Source organism: Liolophura sinensis, chromosome 7 (genome assembly GCF_032854445.1).
Source record: "Liolophura sinensis isolate JHLJ2023 chromosome 7, CUHK_Ljap_v2, whole genome shotgun sequence".
NCBI lineage: Eukaryota > Metazoa > Mollusca > Polyplacophora > Chitonida > Chitonidae > Liolophura > Liolophura sinensis.
Genome location: NC_088301.1, coordinates 55,942,859 through 55,964,055, shown reverse-complemented (window position 1 = coordinate 55,964,055; position 21,197 = coordinate 55,942,859). Strand labels below are relative to the sequence as shown.

The following is a 21,197-nucleotide window of genomic DNA, read 5'->3' as shown; positions in this document are numbered from 1 at the left end:
CTGAACGTGGAGGTAAAATTAGTCTGAAAATGGCAGCTCTAAGTGAAACTGACCCATGCTCTTTTTCTCAGCCAAAAGTGTGCGCAGTGACAAATATACACTTAGCGCTCACGGTTGATTTTAGTACCCGCGTCCTAAGTGGCTATGTGCTGATAGAAGCCACAAAGAAAGCAGAACATGCAACATTGTTGGTAAGTATTTACTTAGATTAAGATCATCCAGGTCACAACACCATGACTAACTTGATTAACCATGAAAGACGAAATTTAAAAATCCATTGGAACTACATAAACTAATTATTTTTCAAATATATAGTCCCCACAGAATGTGTGTAAAAGACTCTGAGACACTATTTATGATGCATTAAAGGGCAGATAACTGACGAATTTATTGTTTGGGAAATTTTAGAAAGAATAACCTCAGCCTTAAAGGAAATTTTCAAGTGTACAATACTATAGCTCTGTGAGGCTGTGATTACATATACTGTCACAGTCCTGTCTTGTTCTATAAGCATACCTTGATCCCCCTCTGTACTTCCCTTGCTGGCTGTAATACACAACTGCTGGGCACCAAATAATTTGTCTGTCCACAGTCATAGTCATTTCAGCTACCAATTCCAGGCAGGTGTTCCCATGTGTCATCATTAATAAATCCACACAAGCATGAAACTAGTGCAAACTGGATACTGTTAACCAAGGATCTCGCCTGTGACCTTTTAATATGGGGTTAGGTGTAGATGACAGCCAAGGAGTCTTCCAGGCCTAGTATGGAGAAACTCCGCGCAACAAAAATCTATGTATAATGAACAAATATATGCATTAACCGAGCAAAAATCCAATAAACTGTGTTCGACAAGACATTCTCTTTTCCTCTGGCAATTTTTTTCCACATTTTGTAGCATTTACAACCAGTAAATCCAAGATAATTCACAGTGGTGACTTATGCTCACATGCTTTGTACACATCGTGACCAAATCGGGTCATTGCTCCCCGCAAATGCATGGTTGACCTTTCACGTCATCACTATGTTTTGATCAGCTGGCTGTCAGTTGTGACAGACAGAAAGCCATGTTACTTCAGAGGCACGAATTTGCAATCGACTGAAGGGTATGGAGCAGGGTGACTGACCCCACAGTTTGTGAAAACTGTCAAATTAAGTTTGCAGAGAAAAGGGGGATAAAAAATGGTTATTTTGGCATCCATTCTATTCTAAATTTCACGGAAAGGTTAACCGCTGCTTTGCATGCGCACCCCGCTGGCCCAGATTTTAAAAACGTGTCGCGCATGAACCTACTTAATATGAGCCTATTTTTAACTTTGGCTAAGATTTACAGGAAAATGGCGATGTAAAGGCAAGTAGCGATTGTGGTAAAATGTGCATAAATATTTTAGCTTTCAGAATTGCCGTGCTTCATGTGTATTCAGCTCTTTGTAAGCCAGTGGTCTCCATGTATCAGGGTATATAAGCCACCCTTAGTTCGAGGTCTCAGGCTAATGACCCATCAACTCAAGTAGACCTGGATAACTAAGTTGGCGAGTAGCAGAGTAGCATAACTCTGCCACTCGCACAGTTATGGCTGGATCCCATTCACCGTGGAAGGAAGGTTCACAAAGTATCAGAAACAGTTGATTACTAACCTTCCCGGCTTGTCCTGTTACTCCTTAACAAAGCTTAATGGCCTAGACCTCCAGACTGACATAATCCCGAGCTGTTGATCATCCCAATGGAAAAAGTTCATCCATACTTCATCAAGCTCAATTGGTCTGTTGATTCCAAATTCCCAAAATGGCTGCTGTCTGCTCTTATGATTCTGAATATGATGGTTGTCCTGGTTTCTGCATCTAACAATTGCAAATGGTGGGCATGTGTGTCCCAGTAACCCAAATGATGTATATGATGGGCAGCCATCTTGTTGAAGTTCATGCAAGTGGAGAAGTTGAACTTGCTGAAATATGGATGGATATTTACCCTTGGGGATGATCTACAGCTTGTGATTTTATCAGTTTGACAGTATAGGACCTTAAGCAGTTGTAAAGGCGTAATTGAAAAGGCTGCAGAGGTTAGTAATCCTTTGTTTTCCAAGACTTTACAAGATTCCTACTGGGGTGAACGGGGCCCATGTCTATGCAACTGCCAGAAGAAATATAAAATAGCAAACTTTCCTCCAGGGCAAACTATTAAGTAGATACCTTGCATCTATAGAGAATTGCAATGTTGGACTTGGGCTGTTATAGATGTTGGATGTTCCCCTGAAAATCACTGTGAACCTGCCAGCCACATCTGTCAGTTTCCTCCCTGAACTGTTACTCATGATAAATCCAGCGTTCAAAAATTGCTCAGCATACCTGCTCCACCCAACCTAGAGTACACTGACTGTTGGAGGAGGAATATTTGGATACGCCATTTTCATGGCTGCTCAACCTACAGTCAGACGCCAGCACCCTTCATGATATGGTAGGGAACAGGTGGCAACAGGAATTAGTGGACTTTTGTAGTTATTAGCTTGTCTGTATAAAGTACAGGTGTAGCCTATGTTGTACTCTGGGTGTTGGCATCCCCAACAGTTGAGAGAGCAATGTTAAACAAAATTATAGGGGTGGTATCTTAAAAAGTACTGCAGGTGTCAAGCTCAGGGTTTGTACACATTTAGAGCATAATAAAACGATGGGGATATTCCATCGTTGATTGGATATGTGCACATTAAGTACTGTAAATCACTGAATTCCTGATTTAGTGTATTGTGTATAAGAATCAGTGTTAAACAAAGTGTTAGGGGTGGTATCTCAAAAAGTACTGCATGTATTGAGCTCAGAGTTTGCGCACATGTAGAGCACAATAGCAGGAGGTGGATATTCCATTGTTGATTCGGTGGGTACATATTAGGTACCTTGAGTTACTGAATTCCTGTATTACAAGCACATTAAAAAATGAAAGACAGCACCTGACTAGTGTTTATGTTATTGAAGGTGCATCTTGACACAGCTTCAGCACATTTCCATTATCAAGAGAAAGGCGATGTCATGTTTGCTCTAGCTGTCTATTGTCGAAGGTATTTTCCGCACAATAGCCCAAGGAGTAGCCTTTGGGTGATAAAAGTTGTGGCCCAAGTGATAATTGTAGTTTTCTTGGAAACTGGACATGCTGGAAAAATATTTCTTCCACTGCTTGAAGTGTTGACACAGTAGGCCTACTATATCATTTACAGGGAACTCCAATGACCCTGTTTAAATAACCTAGTTGCAGATGTGCAGCTGGGGTATCCCTGGTTCAGGTCATAGCCTCTAGAGAGGTTGTGCTGGTGATTTTGACCTCTATTAAATGTTTACAAAATCACAATAAGATTGTTATACAACTAGATTTATGCTCAATTCTGAAACAAATAGAAGTAAATCTAAGCACCAATGAGGCTGGTCTAAGCATTCGATTGTCATTTTATGCTTCAGTTTAGTAGGAGTGGCTATTAAGATGAAAGCAGTGCTGACCTAGTTATAGCATGTGTCAGAGAAAGCACCGCCGCTTGAATATGGTGTTCAAATAATTTTACATCATTTCATAAAAGAAAACAGAAGAAACATCTCTTGTATGCTAGAAAGACGAACGAGCAAAATTTAAAATTTAAATTCTTCATTTGTAATAAAGTCAGACAAAAAAAATTATATCATAAGATTTAATTAATTTTAACAATTGTCAACAATTGATGCGGTGTTCTCGTTTCCATAAACCTTCATCATCCCTATATGATATTTGTTATTTAGAAACTGGTGACTAATTACTAAAATGAACAACAAAAATGGAGTATTTAGTGAGATGAATGCTGTTTGGGCCGAGACGGTATGCTACTGTCTGACATAATTTGTAATACTGTCGTTGAAAATTACACAGCTTGTAAATCAACTGATTTTACAGCGTTGTGGTCCATAAATGCTACAAACCTGCCCCACAACACTTTGTGAAATGGCCCTTTGGCTACATGTAACTAAATCATTGTAAATGATCTCAAAATGATGTCTTATACAATAGTTCTGTGTTGTCATATACATGTCACTTCATGGAGTGAATGGTTAAAGGCTACACCACAGCTTAGTCCAGGCAATAGTAATGTGTTTGATTGGATAAAATTCTCAACATATCTGCTTCAATTCCCAAAAGTGTTGCCATTTGTGCAGTATTGTCATTTTGTTCTACATGTTTTTCAGGGAAATCTCATTAAAATAATAAAGTATGATACCTTTTAGAAAGCTTGAGTATCCTGCTTTTGATTGAAATATGTTTTACCAGGTGCTGTTTTGTCCTTTAAACAAGATGTTAGTGGTCCAATCTCCAAAAAATACTGCATGTATTGAGGTCAGGGTTTGCACACATGTAGAGCAGAAACGTGGGGGGGCTCGGGGAAGGGGGGGGGGGGGCGGGTGTTGAAGGAGGTGGGAGATAACGTTAGGGTTGGTATCTTAAAAAGTGTGTTGTATGTGAAGTTTACATCCATAGAAAGCACAATGATGCAAAGGGGATGTTCCATCGCCGATGCACTGTGAGCATATTAATTACCGTAAATTACCAAATTCATGATTTCGGTTTTGTGTTGAACTGAAGTTTTGCATTCATGTGCCTCATATAGGCGAGCTGTTTGATAGCATTGCTACCAATTACAAGTTCTTTTCTTAAAGTGATATTCTTCGTAAGTGGGAAGGTCTGTCAGCAACCAGAAGATGGTTGTGGGTTTCCCCCTGGGCTGTGCCCGGTTTCCTCTCACTATAATGCTGGCTGCCGTGGTATAAGTGAAATATTCTTGAGTACAGCGTAAAACACAAATCAAATAAATAAATAAATAAAATAAAGTGACATTCTTAGTTTCTTGCTTTAATTATGCAATGCAATTATTAATTTTTTGGAAATGGGTTATGTATAGCATTATAATTTGGCATTATCTGAAATAAAGTTAACTGCAAATTATGGTCTACAGGATTTCTACTGTTTGTTTCTAAGTGTTCACGTGACCAGGTTTAAACAACAGTTCAAAAGATGGCTGTCTTTAATCACAGGTCTGAAGGCTTTTCACGAGAGAGGGATACTTTATTTGATTTTAAAATATAAAATTGTGTCTGTGGTGACTGGAAGGGGAAATATTACGACCATCTTGTAAGCAGAGTGCTTATTCAGGCCACCACCTGTTCCCCACCGTATCACCGAGGATGCTGATCTCATGAGCCATGAATATGGCGCATCCAGAAAGTCCTCAACCAACAATCAGCCTACTGAGAGTATGTAACTGGCTGCTCAAGTGTCTTGGTAACCCAAAAGTGTCGCTTATGTGGCTATCTTTCTTGCTGCAAACATGTTACCAGGAATTTCTCATTCTGACACCATGTTAGTTAGGTTACATCATAATCTACATAGTCGCGTACGGCGCAAATAAGAAAATCTTAAAAATGAACTGACAGTCTGTGAGCAGACTAAAAGTTCCATGGTATAAGGTACTAATTAAGTGATGCCTGACAAACTTCACATGTAACTAACATAGAGAATCTTCAAAACAGATGTTGGATTTGGTCATTTTTGAAATTTATCAGGGATGCTTCAAGAAGTTATTTGCAAGCCTGTGCATATTTCTGTATCTGTGAATTCCCTTGCTGTCACTGGTCGATGACGCTCTTGTGACTATTTGCATCAGTAAATAAAATGATTATTGAGGTTTACATACTCTTCCAAGACGTTTAAATTCTAAAAAGCATTCCACTTACAAGTGTCTTTCCTTCTGGGATAAATTTATAATGTAAAGTAATAATCCAAAGCTGAAAGGATGTTCCCAGATAAGCAGCAGAAAAAATGCACATGCATGTAAAATTGATGTCACTGGGACATTTCATCACCTTGGAACAGTAGCTCTCAACCCTGAAAGTAGGAAGCATTGAAGAAGATAATTGTCTTAGCTAAATATATTTGGCTTCACTCTTTGGCTATTAAGTGCATGCAGTAGTTGTTGAGAGGTACATGTAGGTAGTCCTTAGAACTTCACAACAGTCTGATTTTCAGGGATTGAATATTGACCTGTCTTGAAATCATAAGGAATGCAAATAAAATTGTTTATCCCATTGATTCATCTCTTCTCTAGAAGGCGCAAGTCTTTTGAGGACCCCAGAAATTCTTGGACTTGTGACATTCCTTAGCCTTGGCAATCTTAGCCCAGTAATATCTCAACTTAAAGATTTATTTGATTTGATTGATGATTTTACATCATACTCAAGAATATTTCACTTATAAACCAGCAGCCAGCAAAATGGCGAGAGGAAACTAAGCAGAGCCCTGGGGAAACCCACAATCTTCCGCAGGTTGCTGGAAGACATTCCCATGCACGGTTCAGTTAAAGAGCTGAATCATTTAATTCAATTCTAACACCAAGGTTGTTATTTTAAATGAAAGATAACATAGTAGCATTAAGTAAGATATTAATGACTCAGCACTGTCACATACAGTGCGTATTATTTTGAAACCTGTCAGGAAAATTGCATTTACTCATATGTTAATTTCACTATTTTTACAGGTGTTGGATTGTAAAGATATTACTATACATAAAGTCACAGATGAAAGGAGTGGACAAGATCTGAAATTTTGCCTTGGGACTGCTGTAGACCCTTTTGGCTCTAAGCTAGAAATCACTCTTCCACCAGTGACTGGAAAAAGGTGAGACCTCAAAGATTATACATAGGAAAGGCCTGCAAAAAGAAAAAAATGCTTCTGCATTGAACCTTATGTAAAGTATTGTTACTCCCTTGTGTTAACATTTATAATGTTTTCCTTGTGTTTTATTTTGTTTGGGTTTGAAAGACACAAGTAAATTGGAGGAAATCACTGTCCTTCAGTATGTACTTGTCCTTGTACATCATAAACCTCCTACTGCAAAATTGGCATGAGCTGCATTTGAACTTGCACCTTCAATCATCTGCATCTGTAGTCATACCTTATACAACTGAGTCAGGACTCAGCCATTGGACATGTTCTGTTTTCCCTACCATCACTAAAGATATCTAAAAAAATGAGAACTTGAAGGCTAAAGTTTAACCATTAATTTCATTATAGTCATTAAATGGTGTACCTGTATTTGGATGAATTCTTATTCTCTTCGAATTTTATATTCTTAGCGTGTCAGTGAAAATTGAGTATGAGACTTCCCCGCAATGTTCCGCACTGCAGTGGCTTACACCAGAGCAGACTGCAGGGAAACGGCAGCCATATCTGTTCAGCCAGTGCCAGGTACAAACAAAACAGTTACATTGTTTTTATGTTTTAAAAAATTAAAAGAGTGTATTTATTACCCGAGATGTTCAAAACCACTAAACCCAGAAAATTGAGATCTCATACTTGAATCCAATTAATATGATCTTTTATGTTAATGTCCATGTTGGAAGTAAGAATATAACTTTACAGTTAAAGGTAAATTAGGGTTGATCTAAATGGAGCCCTTCAAATACTGGGCATGATCGATTACATTTCACATGTGCACAAGCCTTTTCCAGTCTGATGGTACTCTCCAAAGCTTGTGATCTGTCTTTTTGTTGCGATCATGTAGACAACATATTACGTAAAAACCAATAGGACCAACCTGATTTTGGCAAGCCATGTTCCTCTTTGTTCGATTAACCATAAAACATAATAATATAGATCAGTCTAATTGTATAAGCCAGGTAGGCATCTGAGGTGTGCATGACACATCTAAAGAACTATATTCACAATTGCAGTAATAGTGTGTAATGTTGTAGCATGGGATAATGATCATATGCATTTGTTTGTCCTGAGGATGACCCATTCTACGCACACACACTAATGCACATTCAAAACTGAAGTCTGGCTTATTCATGTATTTCATGCCATATATTCAGGCCATTCACGCAAGAAGTCTTGTTCCATGTCAGGACACTCCAGCTGTCAAGTCACCATATACGGCTGAGGTGAGTAGACAACTTACAGACGTTGTAGGTCACATGTAAGGCCATCGGTAAAAATAGGTTTAATGGGTGATCCCCACTGAAATTCCAAAAGCTGCCCTATCCTATTGTTTCTGTTGCCCTTTCAAAGTTAAAAAAGCCTTTTTTATCACCTGTAATAAAAAGAATTCCTTTAATGATTTTTTGTATAGAATTTACCATGGAGTAAACAATTTCTTGTAAAGTCACTGTCTAAAGCCCACATTCTGTTGGCTTTACTCTCTCATGGCCAAGTAGTAAGCCTCACAACATTGTGATTGTTGTGAGTTTAAATCTAAAGAGCTTTAAAGCTTATGGCGGCTTTCTCTCTGGGATCTAAAGGTTTCCACCAGGCTCTGCTCGGTTACCTCCCACCTTAATGCTAGTTACCATCATATAAATGACATATTCTTGAGTAAGGCATAAAACATAAATCAGAAAAATAAATAAACAAATACTCTTGTACAGGATTTTACCTTCAGGTATTGTATCATGCATGTGTTTATAAAGTTACAGAGGATACCATACTTTGCACTTAAACAGTTACAGGTACAGTAATCCTGTTTTCCAGTGTTTGAAAACTTACCTTATTAGGAGCAGTTAACTCAGACTACTTCTGTTTAACTTTAGAATTTTGCAGATTTAAATCTGGTACAGGTACTTCATTATTACATGTGAACATTTGTGGCAAATGCTACTGCTAAATATTTTTACCTTGGTCTTTTCAGATCATAGCACCTAAAGACATTGTGATATTGATGAGTGCCATAAGACAAGGCTGTGAAGACATTCCAGGGGATTGTACAAAAAAAGTCCATAAATTTGAACAGAAAGTACCAATACCCACCTACCTCATAGCCATTGTAGGAGGAGACCTGGAATACAGGTAAGTACATTTTGTAATGGTAAAGCCAATGTGTTGTAAAGCGACTTTAGTCTAACCTAGTTAATCTTCACAAACTTAAATTTTGTCACTAAAAATTAAATACATGTGGGTTTTGTATACAGTGTGTATAGATACATGAAAGCAGAAAGGCACTCAATTTTCTGTTATGCTGCTGAAATAATACAGTGGTCACACCATACAGTACTGAACTCTATTTGATAACTTTTTCAGAGACATTGGTCCTCGTTCCAAGGTGTGGTCGGAAAAAGAAATGGTGGACAAGGCAGCTTATGAGTTTGCGGAGGTAGGTCATGCCTGATGACCTTGAAATTACCATAACAGCTGATGGCAAGAAGCAGAATGATCTCTTGTGATCTGTTCAAATTATGGATCAATATTCCTGATTAGTAGTGTTATCAAAACACCAAGAAGTTTATTTAGTAACTATATTTTGTGTAAAATCTATCACATGAATCAAATACTAGTGTGTGTAGACGTTTGATTATGCTGAACATGCTAGAACACGAGATAAAACATTTATGAAAAAAAAAATTACATCTTGCCATAATACATTTTACATGTTTAGATATAAATATTTGTGTATCAGACAGAGAATATGCTGAAAACTGCGGAGAGCCTGATGGGTCCTTATGTTTGGGGTCAGTACGATCTACTGGTTCTTCCTCCTTCCTTCCCATTTGGAGGCATGGAAAATCCCTGTCTTACCTTTGTAACACCCACACTACTGGTGAGATTTGTCTACGATTCCTTTGTTTACTTCTGAAGTAAAGGACTAAGAATGTTGCCCATGACTAAATCATATATTTGTCTGAATCTGAGAGTTCTGTTCATCTTATTCTTGTTTCAAGACCAAAACCAATGTATTATGACATTTATTTGCCTCTAGAAATGTACTTTTTGAGGTGAAATTTTTGGCCATTTACCAACTAAACTGACAAGGAATAGATGTACTTTCAGGAGAAAATGCCTTTAAAAGATTTATATCTGTGAGTATTAGTTATAGGACCTTGTCCTAAATTATGCCTTGGAATAAGCTAGTTTTAAATTGCTGAAAAACTTGTATTTTATTATCTTTAAAAGTTTATTATCTGTATGTTGATGTTTGAGAAAATTTACATGTAAACAGACATAAATATGAGGTCCTTAGGTGTTTCATAAATATACATGATACATGTAAGTCGCAGGAAGTCTTTGTATGTTTTGTTTCTCTACATTACATGTATCTGCCTCTCACTCTGTGACGCATATGCATGAGTTGTTGGTTTCCCCAGGCAGGAGATAGGTCTTTGGCAGATGTTGTGGCTCATGAGATAACCCATAGCTGGACAGGAAACCTCGTCACTAATAACTCTCCAGACCATTTCTGGTAAGTACATTAAGGTTATGAAAAGAATGTCACAAGGTTTGACACCTTACATATAAAATTTACCTTTTCTAAAACTGTATATGTGCATAGAAAGTAATCTCACATTATAGTCATTTCAGATGTTTTACCAATTAGATAAATTTTGTGATTTATTCAAGGTTGAATGAAGGTCATACAAAGTACGTGGAGAGGCTAATTGTATCAAAGTTGAAGGGCGGGGAGCTTTTACGTCAGCTGTTAGCTTCTGATGGGTGGCTTGCCCTCCAGTACGCTGTAAGTCCTCTCCCATCTCTCTCCCAATTCTCTATGGAGATAGCATGTCTTTGGAAGAGGGCAATGGGTAAATCAGCCATTTTTATTGGATTACTAGTTGCTAGCCTTCTGTTGCAAAAGTGATATTGTATGCTTCAGCTTATATTCTTGTCTAAAAGAAAGTTTTCTCAAAAATGTCAAAAGTCAAAATTAACTTTCGTAAGTATGTATGTATAAAAGAGGAAGCAAAACATCCTAATTGCAACAGTAGGTTAAGGTGGTATTACAGTTGGCTTGAAAATCGCTGAAGTTATGATACCCAGTGAGAATGCATGTGTAGGATAATTTTTTATGTGAGAACTGAGAACACAGCATGATGACCTCCCAACGGCAAAACTCATATCTTTATTTATGAATAGTTTTACATTCTAAGTGATTAAAAAATATTTGTTTGCTCTTATGTGGTGTTTTATGCCTTAAGTGCTGTTTTCTCAGTTCTTTTTCACTTCCTAATAAACCTTATTTAAGTTATGCTGTATGAAGGCCATTTATTGACAATGCAAACTTGATTGAAGGTTAAATGAAGGTCACACTACCTTTTTGGAGCGAAAGGTAACAGCACGCTTACATTCAGGGGAAAAGTTCCGCCAATTTATGGCTTTGGATGGCTGGAAAGATTTGAAAGATGCTGTAAGTGGCAAAACAAGAATGGGTCTGTTGATGATCTGGGCCCTGTTTCACAAAGCCATAAAAAAGTGGACATGATTGTCACTGCCATCACAGAGTATGTATTCAACATACAAAGCCATGGCATTTACAGTCAGTTATTTAAAAGAAAAGCTTATAATCTCTTTGTGGATGAGGGGCCAATTTTCAGAATTTGAAATATGATTTTATGGCTTATTTTTGAGTCATGGAAATTAAAATTGTGACCACCTTATAAATGTTTATCTTAAGAAAAATGTGTTAAAATTTCAACTTCCATTAGGTTTTAAATTTTGGCTTAAACTTTAAGTCAAAAATGGCTTTGTGGAATCAGTCCGAGTACCCAGACAGAAAAAACGCATAATAATCATTATATTATTATCCTGAAATTTTGTAATAACTGTAAAATTTAGCCTGACTTCTAATGATGATAAATATCCTGAATGTATTGAATGGTATAGGTAAACAATCATAGGGGGAAAAAAGGACCCAAACCCCAAAAAAGAGCATAAAATGACAATTCCATTACATTGAAATTTTAGGCGGAAAAGGGACTGACTAAAAATTAGAGTATTTAATATCGGTTTGTAAGCCGCAAACTGATGGTGGTATTTGTGTCATCTGTTCCGTCTTCATACTGCTTGTTTAACTTGTTTTATGTATTCAGAATTAACAATTAAAAACTAACCTTTTTAGAAACATCATCCTGTAATAAGTGTTACAATACTATTCACATATTTTAAATTAATTTATGTGACTCTTTTCAAAAACAGGTTGAAACAATAGGCCCAAAGCATGACCACACAAAACTGGTACTAGACTTAAGGGGTGTAGATCCAGATGATGCCTTTTCGACAGTGCCTTATGAAAAGGGGTTTGCACTCCTGTTCTACCTGGAAACATTGTTGGGAGGGCCAGGTGAGAAAGTTGTTGCATTAATAGTTCATGGTATAGGGTGGTAGTTGGAAAAAAAATATATTTTTGTATCTATTCTGATTCATTCATTCATTATCCATGTATTAAATAGATTTTTTAAAAAGTTGATAAGTTAAAAAGTTGACTTCATTATCTTGATGGTGTTCCTCTCCGGCCGAAAGTGGGAAGGTCTGGCAGCAGTGTGCGGGAGGTCATGGGTTTTCCCCGGGCTCTGCCCGGTTTCCTCCCACCATAATGTTGGCAGCCGTGAAATATTCTTTAGTACGGCGTAAAATACCAATCAAGCAAATAAATAAATAAATAAATATCATGATGCTGATTACAAAGAAATGATCAGACAGTGAGAGATTAATTAACCTGGACAATTTCTGTGAAAATTTGATGTGAAAAAGGTGATACATGTAATGAATTTCTCCTTTGTAGTACAGATTTGAGACTGCTTAGATTAGCCCTTATTGAAGGGGAAGCTTTAGGTGTGTCATTGTATCTTAGGTGAGGAATGGAGAATGCGTGTGTGTGTAGAAAGAGGAGAGGGAGTGATCTGTAGGTCTGTCAGTTCATTAGTTTGTCACAAAACAGTTTTTAGGACTTTTTCAATATGGGTCATTGTATTAAATTGAAAACTTGGAACAGGACTTCACCAGGATGAATTTTAGATATTTTTAGAGTTTTGGAATGTTTTGTCCATTTTTAACAAAGTAATCAGGTTTTCTTTAAATCTTGTCATGTTTAAAACAGTTTTCCTGACTCAAAATAGAAATTGGTATGTGGCTTCACCATCACAAGTCACTCATAAAATTAGAGTTTTCCACTGTTTTGTTAATTTTAGTAGAAATAATGGTTCTTATAGACTCCAGACTATAGTTTTCCAGACTTGATTTGTTAATTATTCTGAAGTTCAAGTTACTCATGATGTTCAAGTTTTGGACCAACAGTACATTTTGGACAAAAACCATGACCGTTTGTGTTCTGTTTTGGACTTGTACAGATAGCTATTATTCAGGACCATACATTTCAAAAGCAACACTTTCATAGAACTTCTTTTAAATATCTCTTTAATTTGTTTCAGACGTGTTTGAGAAATTTTTGCGGGCATACATTGAGAACTTCAAGCTGCAGTCCATTGACTCCAACCAGTGGAAAGACTTTCTGTTTTCATATTTTAAAGACAAGGTATAGTCTTACTGATCATTTTTCTAGGACATGTTGAATAAAGCTGCATTAGTCATCAAGATGCTTGATACAAAGTTGAAAACAATTAATACTTTGTATCAGAGTGAGCATTTAGCCAAAGACTTGGCTATGGTTAGCATGAGGACTTGATGAATGGAGCCTGTGAAACCGTTGGGCTATGGTTAGCATGAGGACTTGATGAACGGAGCCAGTCAAACCGTTTGGCTATGGTTATCATGAGGACTTGATGAACAGAGCCAGTCAAACTGTTTGGCTATGGTTAGCATGAGGACGATGAACGGAGCCGGTGAAACCGTTTGGCTATGGTTAGCATGAGGACTTGATGAACGGAGCCAGTCAAACCGTTTGGCTATGATTAGCACGAGGACTTGATGAACGGAGCCAGTCAAACCGTTTGGCTATGGTTAGCATGAGGACTTGATGAACGGAGCCAGTCAAACCGTTTGGCTGTGGTTAGCATGAGGACATGATGAACGGAGCCAGTCAAACCGTTTGGCTATGGTTATCATGAGGACTTGATGAACGGAGCCAGTCAAACCATTTGGCTATGGTTAGCATGAGAACTTGATGAACGGAGTCAGTCAAACCATTTGGCTATGGTTATCATGAGGACTTGATGAATGGAGCCAGTCAAACCATTTGGCTATGGTTAGCATGAGAACTTGATGAACAGAGCCAGTCAAACCCTTTGGCTATGGTTATCATGAGGACTTGGTGAACGGAGCCAGTCAAACCGTTTGGCTATGGTTAGCATGAGGACTTGATGAACGGAGTCAGTCAAACCGTTTGGCTATGGTTATCATGAGGACTTGGTGAACGGAGCCAGTCAAACCGTTTGGCTATGGTTATCATGAGGACTTGATGAACGGAGCCAATCAAACCGTTTGGCTATGGTTATCATGAGGACTTGATGGACAGAGCCAGTCAAACCGTTTGGCTATGGTTAGCATGAGGACTTGGTGAACGGAGCCAGTCAAACCGTTTGGCTATGGTTAGCATGAGGACTTGATGGACAGAGCCAGTCAAACCATTTGGCTATGGTTATCATGAGGACTTGATGAACGGAGTCAGTCAAACCGTTTGGCTATGGTTAGCATGAGGACTTGATGGACAGAGCCAGTGAAACCCTTTGGCTATGGTTATCATGAGGACTTGATGAACGGAGCCAATCAAACCGTTTGGCTATGGTTAGCATGAGGACTTGGTGAACGGAGCCAGTCAAACCGTTTGGCTATGGTTAGCATGAGGACTTGATGGACAGAGCCAGTCAAACCATTTGGCTATGGTTATCATGAGGACTTGATGAACGGAGTCAGTCAAACCGTTTGGCTATGGTTAGCATGAGGACTTGATGGACAGAGCCAGTGAAACCATTTGGCTATGGTTATCATGAGGACTTGATGAACGGAGTCAGTCAAACCGTTTGGCTATGGTTAGCATGGGGACTTGATGGACAGAGCCAGTCAAACCATTTGGCTATGGTTATCATGAGGACTTGATGAACGGAGTCAGTCAAACCGTTTGGCTATGGTTATCATGAGGACTTGATGAACGGAGCCAGTCAAACCGTTTGGCTATGGTTATCATGAGGACTTGATGAACGGAGCCAATCAAACTGTTTGGCTATGGTTAGCATGAGGACTTGATGAATGGAGCCACTGAAACTGTTTGGCTATGGTTAGCATGAGGACTTGATGAATGGAGCCAGTGAAACCGTTTGGCTATGCCATATGGGCCATACATTGATTGATGGATTGACAATTCACTGACCAATCAAGAGACAAAGAAAGGGTGTGCTTCCCTGTATCCATGGCCAATCAGTTGTCTGAAGTGGATAGAATTTATTATGGAAAATCATTGTGACTATGCCAGGGCATCACTTTTATTTACATGTAAACGTGTGTGCAGCACTTCACAATCATGAAGATTTTCCATAATGAACTCTGTTGTGTAATATACATAAAGTATGAATATAAATGCATTGACATGTGATATATTTATGTAATAATGCTTTACAAGGTTTTGAATCCAATGCGGGGGCCTCCGTGGCTCAGTTGGTTTGCGCGCTAACACAGCGTAATGACCCAGGATCCAATGTGGTCGCTGTGAATTCAAGTCCAGCTCATGGTGGTTTCCTCTCCGGCCATATGTGGGAAGGTCTGCCAGCAACCTGCGGATGTTCGTGGGTTTTCCTCCCACCATATTGCTGGCCACCATCGTATAAGTGAAATATTCTTGAGTACAGTGTAAAACACAAATCAAATAAATAAATAAATTGAATCCAATGCGTGCTAACACACAACTTTGTAAATCATTTTTTTGGTAACTTCTCTCATGCCATATTGCCGTATGGTACTATTCACCATTTACTTGAAAAATTACATGGCTATCTTTATAGATCAGCATCCTGGAGACAGTTGACTGGAATACTTGGTTTTATGGTGTTGGGATGCCCCCGGTCAAACCACAGTGAGTAACTTTGCTGCCATGCCAACACATTAAAATATAAACAGTTATGATGTTGAAAGCAAATTATTGTGTAAATTAATGTCAGCTTTTTGAATGTAAAAACAAGAAAGGTATAATGGTTGATTGATGTGAGGCTTGATTGCATGGCTTGTGTGGAGCCAGAGAACGATTTGTTGTATCAGTTCTATGAATTTTCCATTTTTTTGTGAATAAAGTTTCGAAATATTGATGTAAGATGTTATTGACTAATATTTTCAGAGTAATGTTTAATCATTATGGGACTATCATCATGTAAGGCCATGATTTCCTTGAGTTAGTCCATTTTAAGTTGTGTAGGAATGGTTATGGCTTCATGCCAAAGGGCCTATATCAGGTGGGGATAAAAAAAATGGGCCATACTTTTATGCCGCATTGCTCCATTATCCTTTGTTCAAACCCTTTCAAACTTTAGACATTCAAGTGGCAGGATTTTGTTACTGTACCAACCAATTTTCAAGGTCATAGTTTGAATAGTCTTACATAGGATTAAAATGAAAACATAGCCTCAAAAACGAACGTGACCCACAGTGCATCGCCTGTCAGGTGTCATGAGTAGAGCGTGGGCTGCACCCATGTGACACCATCAAGAACTGCTGGAAAAAAAAATTACTCTCAAGGAGATTCGGGACTCAATCAGTTCATGGATGAAATGTTTGTGCGTCGTCTACCAAGAAGAAGGAGGTTCATTTGATTACCTTTTCAAGTAAAACAAGGTAGAACATCATTTGAAATGTTTGGAACATGCAATTTTGACACTATTTTGAATTTTGGTCCCATGAACAGAAATCTTGATGAATGAAATTGAAATTTGGTCTGTATACTTAGGACATAATGGCTTTTGAGTGTGTAAATTTTTAGAAGCTGACGTAAGAGGGTTTCGGAGATGTTGAGTGTCAAAGTACGGCCCATATTTTTGTGCCCACCTGATATTTCATCCATATCATGGTGACTTCTTGCAGTGTGAGGTAAGATTGTAATGGATTTAAGAATGTACATAAGCTACAATCTTCTAACTTATAGCGTTTGCCTGAAACAAACTGTATAGTGAGATTTTGCATTTGTGCAGGTACGACACATCATTAGCAGATATCTGCCACCAGCTGGGGGACAGATGGAGTGCTGCCTCAGATGGTGATCTCTCAGCCTTCTCTCCAACTGATCTCAGTAACTTGTCCTCTGTCCAGGTGCGGCAGTTCCTCAACCATCTTCTTCAGCAGGTGAGTCACGTAGGTAAAGCTGTTACCTGTGTATCACGATCATCACGGTAATGATCCAATAAAAATTCTGTATTACGGACTAGACTTGTTTTGATGCGTGAGGTAAATGTAGTTATTCAATCAGTTGATGTTTTTGTACCTTTTCTTACCTTCAGTTTTAATGAGCATGTAAAAGGGGATTTACCTTGAAAATCTGTTCACACTATTTCAAAAACGGGTTCTTTTTATCATTTTTTTTTTTTATCAATACAATTTCACCCCCATGAGAAAAGTCTTGTGCTAAGCTGAGTAGAGTTTGTAATATGAATTTGTGTTCTTATTGTTTTGTAGCCTCCATTGTCAGTGGCAAAGCTGGAAAAAATGGAAGAACTCTATCAGTTAATGAAAGTTCAAAATTCAGAAGTTCATTTCAGGTAAATGACCCAGAACAAAAGGGTTCCCTTTATCAGAAATAATAAAATGGATATAAAATTACCCTCATAAGTTAGGGGCTCTTAATGCACAAACAGAATGATGATCTGCTGGTCATCCATAAACCCTTGATCAATGATGTAGACAGGTTTAAATCCAACTCTCACTGGCTTAGCTTTGGTTATGTCAGGTGCTTTGTAGGTGCAGTGATTTCCCCACCAGGCATTGTTAGGTTACCTACACCCATTACCTCGATTTTTGTTACACAAAAAAATACTCTTGCGAGCAGTGTAAAACACCAAGCAAATGTGCAAGCCAGTAAATTTTTGGAGTTTACAGTAACTTCTATTTAAATACGTTTGTCATATTTAACAAGTAATTGGAAATAAATAAATAAATGAAAATTGAGCCAAAATAGCACAGAAACAATTTGTCAGGTGAAATATGCTATCAAAACTAGGTATCAGCTTACATATTTTAAAATGCGTATGTCTAAATGTAACCATTCAGATATTTTATGTCATTGATTGATTAACGTAAGTTAGTTTAAAAGATGTTTTTGGTGAAGAACATTGTCTTATATGTGCCAGGTGGTTGAGACTCTGTATACGTGGTGAGTGGAGCCAGGCAATAGCTCCGGCCCTCAAGTTTGTCAGTGACCAGGGACGCATGAAGTTTGTTAGACCTCTGTACAGGTATGGATACTGAGTGATCGTAGATATACACTTACCTGTGATTTGTAGGAATATTAAAGGATTGCTTATTTATTCATAATTAGCTACTCCTGTATATATGTAATATGGCTCTTAAAATCACTGGGATAATGAGACTGGGTTTATGTATTTTTTCCACCAACACTCGGTAGTCCTCACCGAAAGACGTGCAAGTCCAGCCTTTACGAGCTGTCAGATCTTCATATAAAATATTGAAAAAAGGTACATTAATATGAGTAATATGGCTCTTAAAATCCCTAGATAATGAGGCTGGGTTTATGTGTTTTTTCCACCAACATTCGGTAGTCCTCGCCAAATGACGTCATACAAGTTCAACCTTTACGAGCTGTCAGATTTCACCATCTAGTTCAGTATTAAGAAAGCCACAAAAGTGACAAGTATATTGAATTTCTCCACGAAATGGTTTGCTGTTCTGCATACGGTTTTAAAAATAGGTCATCGAAGAACCCTAGAGTTTAATAGTTTTATCAAGTTTCCACATGATTTGGCCCTCAGGAAAGCATGGCTTCACAGCACCAGAAGAGTTTTATAACCACAGAACACAGCCGTATCTTCTCTCGCCATTTTCCAGCAGAAAGCTACCAGCTGATTACAGATGAACTCAAAAAATTTGGATACTATTGGGCCTCAGTCGACTAAAACCTGAAGCTATACCCATCATAGTCACCACGGTGACACAACCAAGAACGTTTTTAGTGAGACAATTTGCCTGAAACCCCTGATGTTGACATATTCACGATAATTGGCCTTCCTCCAAGGCTTTCCTCTCAACCGTGCTGATTTATACACAAAACGGTCTTTCCAATTCCATCGGCATATCTAGATAATTTCCACAATAACACCTACACACAGTGGCTATAAAATACTATTAACTGAAATGAAAACTTGTACATGTATTTATATTGTACACAACTACAGGCCCTTAATAGGCACAGCTTATTCCGATTGCTGACAGTAACAAGAACTGGTCAATATCATCGCATAAGTGTATGAATTTAGAATCACTCAAGGGAATAGAATTATATTTATTTGAAGCAGAGAGACGGAAAGAATAGTAACCTAAATATTAAATCTGATATATACTCAAAATATAGGCCTACAGTGTTTGCTTCTGTGTAGCTAGAATCCATCTAAAGAGATCGCTGGTTCAAATCCCTAAGAACGGTACATGGCAAAACACACCCTGCACATGTACATTATTTGCACTTTATTTCAGAGAGATGTATCAGTGGGAAGTGGCACGTCCAGCAGCAGTCGAGAACTTCAAAAAGCAGAGACCTACTATGCACAACACAACGGCCTCTCTAGTAGCCAAAGACCTTCATCTGAAGTAGTGGTCCAAAGCACCAATTTTGTCATGTATACACATGTACATGCATATGCATATATCCATCTCACTTGATATCCTTGAAATAAAACAGTGAAATCAAAGATTGTTGAACTGATCTTTTTGTTTTTTGGCAGTAATACTTGAAGAGAAAACCTGTGAAGTTTTTGTATGTTTTAATTGCATCATAGCTTCTCATCACATGGCTTTATTTTGTATGAGATTGATTTTGCACGGAGTTCTTTACTGGAGATATCTAGGATACTGATAATTAGTGTGTTTTGTAGCAAAGTGTATATGTGTGAAGTAATGAATGTAATGTCTCGCCTGTTCTCAGTTTGATGGAAGCTATGGAGACTTTTTGTTTTGATCATTTTAATTCGAAGCCTATTATACATCAAAAACTGAGAGTAAGATTTCAGTGAGGATTGGTCTTATTATTACCATACAAGCAAAGAAAATGATGACAAAATAATGTGATATATGTTCATTTTAACCGATTTAGAAACCAATTCAACAAGTCTCCTGTTTACAGTGTAACATTCCCCTAGTCTCGCTTATATCGTTCAAATAATCCAGTATGTTGTAATATCAGTTATTGATTTAATCTCCCATTTTTCCGACAAGTGATCATGTATGTCATATATTCCATATATGTATTTCATGCGATTGTTAAGTGAAAGCTCAAAACTTGTCAAAAATTTGGCCAAAGAGGTTATGCAGTTGGTGCAATGACTATCACTGTAATGAAAAATAACTCCAAACTATTCCATATACCGGTGTATGTATTTACATGATGTGACACAATAAACAGCTTCTTGAAAGAACCTTTCGCTTCAATTTTTTAATAAATTTAGAATTTATCATGTCTGATAATTATTGTGCTATTGCCAAAGCTGTTGTATCCACATTTCTTCTCATAAATCATGTGAATAACATTTGGCGATGCTTCCCCTGGCAAATAGGCCTATAATATATAAACTTCCCCTGGCAAGTAGGCCTATAATATATAAACAATGCCCAGCAAATAGGCCTATAAGATATAAACTTCCCCTGGCAAGTAGGCCTATAATATATAAACTTTGCCCAGCAAATAGGCATATAAGATATAAACTTCCCCAGGCAAATAGGCCTGTAATATATAAACTTTGCCCAGCAAATAGGCCTATAAGATATAAACTTCCCCTGGCAAGTAGGCCTATAATATATAAACTTTGCCCAGCAAATAGGCCTATAAGATATACACTTCCCCTGACAAGTAGGCCTATAATATATAAACAATTCCCAGCAAACAGGCCTATAAGATAAAAACCTTCCCATGGCAAGTAGGCCTATAATATATAAACTTTTTGTTTTAGTGACATTTAGAAGTTGGCCGGAAGTACACTGGACAAGGCATTGCTTATGGATTTACAATTTCTTGGTTTATTGTCACAACGTTTCAATGCAGATACCAGCATCATTATCAAGTCATCACTTGATAGCGATGTATCTGCATCAACACGTCGTGACAATAAACCAAGAACTTTTAATTCATAAGCAATGCCTTGTCTGATATAAACTTCACCTGGCTCGTAAGCCTATAAGATATAAACTTCCCCCAGCAAGTAGGCCTTTAATATGTAAACTTTGCCTTGCAATCATCACCCCAGAGCTTAGTTGTTGCATTGATGAGACACACA

General features: G+C 37.9%; 1 protein-coding gene across 3 annotated transcripts; it reads left to right on the top strand.

Moving 5' to 3' along the window:
• The first annotated feature begins 2 nt into the window (after window positions 1–2).
• Window positions 3–20,342, top strand: LOC135469771 (leukotriene A-4 hydrolase-like). Of its 3 annotated transcripts, none has more exons than XM_064748363.1 (16): window positions 3–191; window positions 6,539–6,678; window positions 7,137–7,248; window positions 7,875–7,943; window positions 8,687–8,844; window positions 9,076–9,148; window positions 9,452–9,592; window positions 10,137–10,231; window positions 11,059–11,173; window positions 11,962–12,106; window positions 13,194–13,297; window positions 15,717–15,787; window positions 16,893–17,043; window positions 17,374–17,456; window positions 18,045–18,149; window positions 19,405–20,342. In XM_064748363.1, exons 1-16 carry the CDS (start codon window positions 30–32, stop codon window positions 19,520–19,522), a joined length of 1,842 nt encoding a protein of 613 aa, XP_064604433.1. In that variant the 5' UTR covers window positions 3–29; the 3' UTR covers window positions 19,523–20,342. The 3 variants fall into 3 exon arrangements, with proteins under 3 accessions (XP_064604433.1, XP_064604430.1, XP_064604432.1); XM_064748360.1 differs by lacking the exon at window positions 3–191 and adding an exon at window positions 5,123–5,258; XM_064748362.1 differs by lacking the exons at window positions 3–191; window positions 11,059–11,173 and adding exons at window positions 5,123–5,258; window positions 10,390–10,504.
• Window positions 20,343–21,197: the final 855 nt, after the last annotated feature.

What these genes read in the sequence shown, in the direction of transcription:
- LOC135469771 (XM_064748363.1), top strand. Translation starts at nt 30, where the DNA reads ATGGCAGCTCTAAGTGAAACTGACCCATGCTCTTTTTCTCAGCCAAAA. An exon ending in AGTCACCATATACGGCTGAG is followed by an intron (nt 7,944 to 8,686) that starts GTGAGTAGACAA and finishes TGGTCTTTTCAG; the next exon opens with ATCATAGCACCTAAAGACAT. An exon ending in AATTCAGAAGTTCATTTCAG is followed by an intron (nt 17,457 to 18,044) that starts GTAAATGACCCA and finishes TATATGTGCCAG; the next exon opens with GTGGTTGAGACTCTGTATAC.